The sequence below is a fragment of the Paroedura picta genome, chromosome 6 (genome assembly GCF_049243985.1).
Source record: "Paroedura picta isolate Pp20150507F chromosome 6, Ppicta_v3.0, whole genome shotgun sequence".
NCBI classification, from domain to species: Eukaryota; Metazoa; Chordata; class Lepidosauria; order Squamata; family Gekkonidae; genus Paroedura; species Paroedura picta.
Genome location: NC_135374.1, coordinates 79,253,434 through 79,264,941, shown reverse-complemented (window position 1 = coordinate 79,264,941; position 11,508 = coordinate 79,253,434). Strand labels below are relative to the sequence as shown.

At 40.7% G+C, this 11,508-nt stretch overlaps 1 protein-coding gene across 4 annotated transcripts in view; it reads right to left on the bottom strand.

The window, feature by feature from the left end:
- Positions 1 to 1,037: 1,037 nt before the first annotated feature.
- Positions 1,038 to 11,508, bottom strand: part of MID1 (midline 1) — a 259,422-nt gene continuing 248,951 nt past the window's right edge. For all 4 annotated transcript variants that reach the window (XM_077343254.1, XM_077343255.1, XM_077343253.1 and 1 more), the window contains exons 8-10: positions 5,099 to 5,260; positions 3,853 to 4,060; positions 1,038 to 2,341 (exon numbers count right to left, since the gene is read on the bottom strand). In XM_077343254.1, coding sequence (XP_077199369.1) covers positions 1,993 to 2,341; positions 3,853 to 4,060; positions 5,099 to 5,260 — 719 coding nt within the window. In that variant the 3' untranslated portion in view covers positions 1,038 to 1,992. The remainder of the gene's footprint in view (positions 2,342 to 3,852; positions 4,061 to 5,098; positions 5,261 to 11,508) is intronic.

The window sequence follows — 11,508 nt, the reverse complement described above, 5'->3', positions numbered from 1 at the left end:
TCTACATGGATGTAGACCAGGCATGTTGCAACAAACTATTACATTAGGAAAGCTAACGCATCCATTCCACTTCAACTACTGGATGCGACTTGTCTGCTGCTTGAAATATATTGTGTCTCCTTTTGCCACAACCTCCAATATCACTCATATGGCCTGGACTACTTTTAAAAGGAGGCTGCACCATTGCTTAGACCCCTTTCACATTTGCTACTCAAGTTTTATGATGTATCTTGCCCTGAGATGGCAGGCCAAGTGGACAGGGTACATATGCAACTATAAATAACTAAAAATCTAAACTGAGGTATTGTGCGCACCAGTGCTGATGTGCAAATACATCTCATGTGGAAGGGTGGGGAAGAACGAGGTTGGTGAAACAGACAGGGCTTTGTTCCAAGTTTGATTCATTGCAACCAGAAAAGAGAGAGGGTAAAGGAAATGAGGGCACAGCTGGGGTGAGAGGCATTCAAAAACACCATTTCCGCACTGGGAACTTTGCTAACCTGTGTGGGAGCACCGATCTGGGGCAGCCAAGGTGCACCAGGGCAATGCTCCCCCATGCAAGAGCAGGAAGAGGCAGGGCAAACACCAACCTGCAGCCCAGCGGGAAGCCTCCAGTGCAGAAATGGTCAAAATGAACTACTCACTACCAGAGTGTAACAAGCCATCATCATGTGATGGAAATATCCTCTATGTATCTGTCTAATCCTACCATTAAAGCCACCTAAAACCATCTCTAATTATTGTGTCAATCATGGTACATACCTGAAAACAAGGAACTTATTTTGGTTCTGTGTGCTTGTATGTGTGTGCACATATGCCGGAGGTGGGGGTGGGGATGTGATTTTAAGGCACGTTTACCTTTATGCTAAAATGTGCAATAAGGACAAATAATCAATTCTCCTTTGTAATATTCTTGATGAAAGGAAAGAGGAATCATATACAACGTGGATTTGTTTCAGTGTGGCTCACGCTGGAGGCCGTTCTGCCATATTGTGCTCTTTGACACTCAAAACAATGATACACTGAAGTGCAGCCTCTTTCCAGGCAACTGTTTACAAAACAGATGCCGTGACTATTTTTATTGATACACTATAACATAATATAACAAGATGCTCACATAATGTTAAAAATCAGTTGGTATGTAGCCCATTTCTGCAAGTGTGGGTGCTGTGTACCTTTTAAATGAGAAGAACCCACCTCTCCACCAGCAGGGCCATCACTGATTTCATCTGAAGTACCATCAGTGGTACACGTAAAACTCACTCAGAGCTATCTTGCCTAGTCTGTTGCAGTTCTGGCGATTTTTTGAGACAAAAATCAAATGTACATATCCTTACAAGTGACCCCTAGGCAATTTAGCCATTGACTTTTCTGAAAATATTTCCTGATGTATAAAGTCCTTTCGTACTTGTGAACAGCAGTTATTCACATTTCCTCTTAAGTTTGCTGTTGGGTCAGATTTGTTTAATTATTTCTTTATTTTGTGTGTGCACAAAATAAAGGTTTGAACAGGTGTTTCAAATAGAAAACAATAGGAAAGAAACTGGAGAATTAGAACTGCATTCTCTTTTCAAAGAATTCCAGCTTGCTTTCTCTACTGCAAAATCAAAACGTGGCAAACAGCTAATAAAATCTTTGTGACACAGCCCTTAAATGTGCAAAAACAAGTAATTCTTATGACGTGCCCAAATGCAAAGATCCAAATCAGGGTTTCTCTCTTTTTATATAAATAAATTTATAAATCTTCCTGTAAGAGGCTAAATACAAAAGCATTTTGAGAAATTATTAAAGCCATCTTTTGCCTTTAATACAAAACAAACAGTAAAGATTGAAGAGACGATCCCATTATCAGTCCTGGCTCAAAGCATTAGGGACATGTTTGCATCAAACATATTTTGTAAATCCCCCACCCCTTTTCTCAGTCAGTTTTGAGTGAGAACAGTCTGCAAGGTCCATCTATTCATTCAACTAACCATTTCTCCTGAGCAACAGTCAGGGCATCTGCTCGGTGGAATCTAAGTGGTCTGGGATAGGAAGGCCCGTAATAATTGTTAAGCACTTATTCCAGACAGTGAAGGTTGGACACACAGGCTGTGCAAATGTAATGTCAAAAGTGTAAAGGTGTAGAGAGTTCAAAGCATCATAAAAGGCCAAAGAACCATTGTCGTAGTCCAACAAAATGCCAACACGGCGAAGGTGGGGTGCAGGCTCTATTGGAATTTCTTTGCTGTTGTGCCTCACCACCCATGCATTGTTACAACGACAAAGAACCCAAGAGGCAGAATTCTTTCCAATCCACTCATGTTTTGGTGCTGACTTGTAAGAAATACCAATGGCATACCTGCAAAACAAGAGAGTTTGGAGAAAATATATATGCCATGCATAAGAATGGGCAGCATAAAAATCCAAATAAACAAACAAACAAACAAACAAACAATAAGATTAGATGAAAATAAATAAGTAAGTAAGTAAGTAAGTAAGTAAGTAAGTAAGTAAGTAAGTTTTACAGATTAGTCTGTTTGCCCTGAAGTAATATTTTGTCTTCTTTTGTTTATGCCCTCAGTAGTCTCATGAGCTGAAGGTTAATAAAAACAAAATGTCCACCATATTTAATGTTCTTCCTCACACTATCATGCCCAAAATATTCTTCACTGCTATAATTCTATGTAATTAAGTCAGAACAACCAGCAGTGGAAAATTCTATCAAAGAGGAAAGTGACTAACCTTTTAGCAGATAATAACTGCTAACAGAATATCTTCCTACCTCACGGGATTGCACCAGGCTTCCCCAGATTCTGACTGGTGTAGGATTGCCAGTTTTGGATGGAGCCTGGAGTTCAGTTGGAATTACAGTTGATCTCTGGACTACAGAGCTCAGTTCTCCTGGAGGAAATGGCAACTCTGGAGAGCATCACATCCCCACTAAGCTCTCTCTCCCCTCTTCAAACTTCTCCTTCTCCAGGCATTGCCATCAAGTTGCCAGGATTATCCAAAGCCACAGTTTGCAAGCAGATTCTTGAATCATTATTTTGGTCCCTATATATCTGCTGCCTTGTTCTCCCTCATACAAGACTCCCTTAAGTTCTTTGAACATTAATTACTTCTTTCCTACTTAGTACAGCTTGACTCTGAAGTATCCTGTTTGCTGTGTGGCAATATCACCGTGGCTTCTCATACCTGAGATTCTGTAGGAGATAAAGTAAGCCTAGAACAGTCCTGGGGAATCTTTCAAGGGTGAGAGATGGGGGATGTCCTGGGCTGTTCTGTGGTGCATTAGGTCTACTTTGCATTAAGGTTGGCAAGTTGGGACTTCACCTGAGAGAACTTTTGGAGAAGGCCAGAGAGTGCGGGGACATCACATGTGCATCAATGTCACTTCTGGAAGTGATGCTGACACACTGTAAAGCTATCTAGCAATCTCTAATCCTTTATGGGAATGTTGTCAGATACAGTAGTTGGGTTCAAAACATAAACAGAGAATAGCAGAACCTTTCCAAGGCAATTGGTACGATAAATTTTATATATTGATAATTTTGGTTGGCCCTTAAAAAATTATCAATATACAAAATTTAGTGCAACAATTGCCTTGGAAAGGTTCTGCTTTTTTCAGGTACAGTAGTTGTGCAACACATTAATGTTGTTTCTGGAAGTGATTTTTCACATGCATGAAACGTCATTTTCTCCCCGTTTTTCTCTCATTATTCAATTGAATGGCAATGGGGAAACAAGCGTTTAGGTTTTTTTTTTGATCATCAAGCTTTAAAACATTTAAGAAATGCAAATATTTTAAACTTCCTCTCCAGCTAGAGTCAAAGAATACATCTATGAATGGATATGATCTGACCAACCTACCATGTACTCCCGCTTATAACCACTTCCCAGTAATGCCGTCCACTGTCAATAAACACGTTGCCAGCAACTCCATAGCTTCCTTGGCTGGTAAAACGCTCAGGTGTGTGGCTCTTTTTAGAAGAAGTTTCATCACGTTCCACTGTCAAATTGTCATGAGATACCTTTAGTTTTCTGTGTGCAGACTTGGGATCCAGTTTGAATGGCTGGCCTGAAAATGAATGAAAGAAAAAACACATGGAACGTTCTAAAATAGCAGCAGCAGCAGAAGAAGAATTGGTTCTTATATGCTGCTTTTCTCTACCCGTAGGAGGCTCAAAGCAGCTTACAATCGCCTTCCCTTTCCTCTCCCCACAACAGACACCCTGTGAGGTGGGGGAGGCTGAGAGAACCCTGTTATTATTTCTCGGTCAGAACAGCTTTATCAGTGCTGTGGCAAGCCCAAAGTCACCTTGAATAAATCTTAAAGGTGCTACTGAACCCAAATTTTGTTTCTCATGTACAGTTGTTGAGTTTACACCATAGAAGTTAAAAGCTGACATTCATTTACGTAGGACAAAGCAAAATAATACAAAGAACCAAACAAGCCATGCATGCCACTGAAATGAACCTGTTTCTTCATCACTGTCCTCAAACTAACTGCAGTTTCTTCAAGCCTATAGTCCAGCCACTGCCCTTATTGAGGAGACTAGGTAGCCCCAACATCTCAATCACAAAAAATATATTAAAATAAATGTGTAGGTTGTGAATTTTACATCCCTAGCTTCTAGGTAAGGAGACACAGTGTGGTCACAACATGAAACATTCCAAATGAGGCAACACTGGGCACTTGTTTATGTTTATCTCCATGTGCCATTTAGTTTGGCCCTTATGAATTGCAAAATGATGTGAAACTGAAATGCAATATCGCATTTTGCTTCCAAGGAAATAAGAGGACTAAAAAACCCACAACTGAGTAAATATGAACTTTTAAAGATTCAAACTAACAAAATCTCCCTCCAATATGTTTTGCTCACTTCCATAACACTTGATATCTGAGAACTTAAATAAACTTTTCAAAATGAGATACTGACATGCTGAAAGATTTTAGCAGCCATTCCTGATATACAAAAGAGATGGCATTCATCTGAGGAAATGCCTGTAAATGGAAATCAGCAATGCCTTGAGCTTTTCAAGTGCCAAGCTGAATGCAGTTAAGGTGGAGAGAAAATAAAGTGAACACAAGATGGGTGAAAATGATATTACTCACTGTTTGTCTTCAGTTTTCCAGGCTCACTGTTTCGGCTGCCAGCCTGATTAATGGCTTTCACAACAAAGATGTACTTGGTGCCACTCTGTAGCCCATGCACTGTGTAGTGATTTTGTTTAATATTTGGAACAATCATCCAGCTGTCGGCTGAATTACAAAGACCTGTAATTTCAAATCAAACACATTAGTTGCTTTATGGAGGAAACTCCTTGATGCCCCTCAACAATTATGTGAATCTGAACATGGTTTTGAGCTATATAGAAGGGGAAAAGATATTTGCTTATTTAAATGGCAAAGTCTTTGCCAAACGATATATCAACTTTCCCACTGACTATGAGCCAATTCACACTTTACTTCTAAGATTCAGAAACAAACACTTAACTCATAAAATGCACATCCAAGGTTGTCAAATATGAATTGTGCAAGTCATTGTAACACAAGTGTGCTATTCACAACAAGAGGAGCCATGCAGATGAATTGGCCTTTATTCACCTGACTTAAACCAACTAGACTATAAAATCTAAGGATATGTTAAGTGAAATTTCCCTTACATGAAGGGTTTAACAGCAAGTAGATACTAGAATACTTAAGATATGCAATCTTCCAAGCTTGGTGTAGTGTAGTTAGGAGCACAGACTTCTAATCTGGTGAGCCAGGTTTGATTCCTCGCTCCCCCACATGCAGCCAGCTGGGTGACCTTGGGTTTGCAACAGCACTGATAAAGCTGCTCTGACTGAGCAGTAATATCAGGGCTCTCTCCACCTCACCTACCTCACTGGGTGTCTGTTGTGGGGAGAGGAAAGGCAATTGTAAGCCGCTTTGAAACTCCTTTGGGTAGAGAACAGCTTACAAACAAAAGGCAGTGTTGGAAGTTCCATGCCAGTGTAAGTCACCTGTGGTCTGAAGCTTACACATATCATATTAATGTATGAAGAAGATGCACAAAGTTAAACAAAGAAAAAACAAGTCAATGGACCCTCTCTCACACCCTGCATTTCGTGTGGCCTCACTGGAATATGGTATATTGGATGGGTTCTACCAGGAAATTTGTATCTCTGTCCTATAAGATCTTTGCATCTTGACTGCTATGGGAAAGAAGGTGGTCTCAATTTAGTTTTGTGTATTTATGTTAAAATTTAAACCCATAAAGGAAAATTAACATCTCACAAATTTCCCTGCGCAATGGGCTAGATTGTCTAGGAAGATACGGTATTTCTATTCTCCTTGACTAGATGAACACATGCAGAAGATGGTTTATGTCTGGGTAATTTGCATTATCGTGACCACACTGGGCCAGGCACCATTTTAGATGATTTCCAGTTTTATGATATAACTAGTAAATAAGCCAGCTGCAGGCTTAATGCAGCGGGCGCTAGTGAGGTTGGCGAAGTGCGCTGGGGCCGGGGCGGCTTGGGCTGGGCCCCCATTCCGCAGCATGGCCTACCTCGTGGTGGGCGAGCTCCTGTGTGGCTGCGGGGGTCGGCAGCGAGGTGATTGGCGGCGGCGCTGGGTGGTGCAAGTGTGTCCAGAGGGTGGGAGGCCGGGCCGCACACGTGCAGGGCAGGGGCCGGCGCCACAGCCGCGGCTGCGCCCAGGCGTGGCTGCGGTGGCTGGCGTTGCGGGGCGCTCCCAGCTGTGTGGGCCAGGTCCAGGCGTGGCGGAGATGGAGGCAGCGTCAGGGCCGCGACGGCTGGCCGTAGCAGGGCGCGCCGCGAGGCAGTGACCAGCCGGGCAGAATGGCAGAGAGGAAATGGCGGCGGCCGGCTGCATGCAGGCAAGCTGAAAGGGGCGCTTTGCGCCTCCCGATTAGTCAGTCCGGTGGCAAGGGACCAATTGCGAGCCGCACTGCACACGGCTCGCAATTGGTCCCTTGCCGCCGGACTGACAATCGGAGGGCCCAATCGGCAGGCGCAACCGGGGAAGGGGCCTATGGTCACCCTTCCTCATCACGGACAGGGCCCACCCTCGGGGCCCTTACCAAATTATTTAATCCGCTCCGCTAGGAGCGGGTTAAAGATGTACAATAGGCATAACAACAGCTGTGAAGTACTACTGTTCCTAGTTAATTCAGGTTTCTAATTTCAAAAACCTGTGCTTTAAATCAAGGAGAATAACTTTCCATATGCAGCACAATAATGCATTTTTAAAGTTGTAGTCTTGGAAATGTATGGAATGTAAATTAGTAACTGGAATAGTGTGTTGACTATAATGAAGTATCAAGCAGATTTTGTGAGTTACTAGGGAGAAAGAAATAAGGAGGATCTCTCTCTTCCTCTCTTTTTCATTTTACAATCTGGAGGCAATCATTCATAAAACCTTTTCTCCAGGGTTTGCTGCTGTTGAAGTTCAAAAAAACAGATGAGTATAATTTTCTAACAGCAAATCTTTCCAATATTTGTAGAGAAATCCAGAAAAAACAACATAGTATATGAGTGGTACAAAAGTCAAAGGAAGGCTATATAACCTCAGTACTTAAAATATTCAAAACATCATAGATATATTACAAACGTCATAGAAATGGGAAAAATATATCAAGAGAAAGGGGTACAAATATGATACTTCTTCCTCAGAATATATGCACGCACACACACACACACACACACACACACATATTAAATTTGGCAATGTGATCTTTTGTCCTAATTAATAAAAATGAAGTCCCTTTTATATGCTTGGTAAATTAAGATCTGCAACTGGTGGAATTTGCACTGCAAATGTTGAAAGAATGCATCTTAAGGCAATACTTGGAATACTGTACAAAAATGTATAAATTAAATGACTGGGTTAGATTTTACGCAAGACTGAAATGGGAATAGTTCCCATGGAGGAAACATTTAAGAAAAACGTTGCAAGGAAATGCAAAATCCATATGGAATTAGCAGGAAGGATTCATGTGATATATTTTCTGTAAAAGCTATGTAGATTCTGTGATTTGGCCCAAAGTTTTCCCTGTACCATTCCAATAGAATGGATTCCAAACGCTCTGGGTGCAAACTGTTAAACAAAACTGGCTGATAACTAAAGCCTGTCAAAAATCCACTCTCATTTCAACTATTATTGTTGTTGTTGTTGTTATATTTATTGACGGCCACTCTCAGCCTGGCCGGCTCATGGTGGTTTACATAAAAACATTAAAAACCACATAAAACCCCAGCACATAAACCAATACTGGCTGCGAAAACAATTTACCACAACAATCTGCAACATCCCCCGTGCCATCTCTTCAACCCTGCCACAGCAGTCACCGTTGCCCCCGGATGTATTCTATTTTAATAAATTGTTTTTAAAAATACAACACCAGCAACAACAGTGGACACAAAGGTAATAAGAGGACTATTTTTACAGAATGAAGGAAGGCAATTTTATTATGGCACTCTATTTTTTGTTAAAGAACTCCAGTTTGTTTCAAGTAGAGTGGAAAATGACTCTCTCAAATAAGCATCCATGTGGAAAAAGTGGCTCTGTTTTAAATATGTCACTTTTGTTCTCACAAGGTAAAACAAAATTTTGTGAATAGCAAGAAAAGGAAAGCAATCAGGAAGCCAACTGTCCAAACATTCTTAAATGCAGCTCACAGCAGAGGAAGCCTTTGATACCTTTGCACCAGCACTGATGCCTCACCACAGTGTGGACAGGAAATAGAAGCAATGCATCCTATTTGTCATCCATAACCTAAGAAGTATGGAATGGTAGGTAGCACAATCTTATGCTACCAGTGTCATGTAGGATGGGACTTTTTCTGGGCAGAGCAAGGTATGTCTGAACTGCCAGAGAAATCTTTATCAGACCTCTGCTGCAGCAGCTAAAACCAAATCACTGCATTCAACTGCTTGATAAAAAAGTCTGGTTGCCTCCACGTTCAAATGTTAGTCTTTAGCCTTAGGGTCCAAAAGCGAAGGAAACAAATCTCTACAGAAGAACCAAGACCAAGTGAGGCCTTGGTGTGCTTTAGATATCTTTTAAAAACATCTATGCAAGCAAACCTTACTAGCTGTTGTAATTGGCTCCTAGTACTGACAACTAAAATAAATTAGAAAAAGATGGATTGGATTTATTAATGCTGGTTCAAATGCAAATTCAGTTATGCTCCACTCCTGTTCACTATTATTATTATTTATTGTATTTATATTCTGCCGTTCCCCAAGGGCTCAGGGCAGATTACATTGATTAAAAACATACACTTTAATATACACAGTTGGAATTAAAATATTAAATATTAACATTCTAAAAATCTAAGAATTTAGTTTAAAATTACTCGAAGCTGCCTCCTTCTATTGTGGTAAAAGCAGAGAGCATAAATATATATCCTCAGATGGACTTATTAGGTGGTTTTTGACAGGGAGAACAACAGATTTTTAGTGTTGTTTCAGGGACCCAACCTTATGAAGTATTATAAGGTTGAGAGAGAAGCTTCAAGCAACAGAAAGGGCAGAGATACATGCAAGGATACATGCAAGAGAATCATGGAATAGACAAAATACAGAATGGGAGGGCAACCAAGTATTACTGGGCTTCCTAATCTGGGACTCTTTTAATGCTTCTCTGTGAGGCATAATAGCAGCGGCAGTGTGGGGCTTTCCTAGCCTGCTTAACCTGCAATTACATAGGAGGAGTCCATATTGCCCATGAAAGATTATTCTGCTTTAGGAAGGACTTGATGAAGCTTGTGTGGAAATAAGCCATACCACAGACCACTCCCATATGACTATCACTTTTTGAAACTTTCCAGCAGTGTGGAAAAGAGTCATGTTACTAAGAATAAAACAAGGTTGCACTTACCTATACTATTCATTGAGTGGGCTTCTGTGCAGGCACACATGGGGAACTGCATTTGCATTGGTCTGCTGAGAAGATCTATTTACTAAAACTCTCTAGAACTTTATTAAATAAGAGTGCTCATCCCTCTCCCCTCACAGGCCAGCTCCTTTTCACCCAGCCAACACATTACAGGATGGGGCAAGCACCCCTTTCCTCCATCTCTTCTTTCCACCATGAAAGGACCTCATGAGCCTGCAGATCCCACAGTGGGGAAAGGAAGGAGGGATGTGTACCTGCACAGAAGGTCACTAGAAGAACAACAGTTAAAGATGTGCAACCTTGTTTTCATCACTTCACTAATGATTATATAGTGCTTGATAACCAGGTGGTCAATTAGCAGACAATATCCAAGGAGACATTGCCAAGGAAGGCTGCAAAGGACTGAAAACTAAGTGAGCTCTGAGATGGAGTGGACAATTGAGCTTAGAGGCAGAACCCCCCCCCCCTCTGAATTCAGAATGTCCTGAAAATCCCAGGTCCCAAAACTATACTCGTTTGGAGAAGGGGAGTCTAATAGACCGGAACTGAAAAATACTGATTTTTTAATCACACCCCAGTAAGAAACATTTATTTATACTGTAGATGTAGATTTTTATCCCAAATCAAAGGTCCTAGGTGAATGGGAAATTAGCCTAGATGACAGCAGAGAAAAGGGTTAGGCAACTCTTCATCACCTTCTACTTTAGAGAGTAGCTTTCAAGTCTGCTTTTCCATTTTAAACATTCCTAAATGGTCAACATAAAGAACATACAACAGCATATAAATTAGCAGCCTGTCACTGTGTATACAGAAGTGTCCATATCCAGTGCAGATGGATACATTTGTAGTCAAGAGAATAATTAGGGTGGTAGTTTAAAAAATAAATAATCATAATGATTTATGATCTACTGATTTTACTGATATGCATAAATATTATTATATATGGAAAGAACCATGACACGGTATACTAGAGTGTTTCATACTGAGCTATCCCAATACAGTTTGCTATATCTATCAACTCCAGTCCTTCCCCCACACCAGTAAGATGAGATAGTTTGGTGCTGACTCACTATTTTCGTTTCATGAAGACTAGAAAAACATCCTTCACTGTATCTTTTTTACAATGCAGACGATTTGTCCCAAATGTTCAGCAGCTGATGTATTGTCATTACCCCACAGACTGCCTTCCCATAAATAAAAATGGGTCGGAGTTTATTATCACTTAGCTCTGTCTGGATTCGAGTACTCCAGTCCTACCAAACTTTCTTTCTTTCATCTGCCTTCTTCTTCCTATGTAGTTCACTTAAGTTTTTTTTGCATCCAGATGTCTTATTAATTTTATGTGTTAAAGATGTACACTTATGGTCCATGAAACATGTGAATTGCCTTGATTAAAGCTTGCAAAGTATTATAAGTAAAATCTAGAAAATATTCAGATACATATGTAATATTTAAAGGTTTGAAAGGCTCACATCAAAATATCTATGGAAGATTCAAAACGTTCTATCAGACACCCCAAAAATGCAATCTACCTGCCAGATACCAAAATCATGGTTGAAGCCTGAATCAAAACTCATAGGCAATGGGTCCACTGGAGAAACCAAGTTATACAA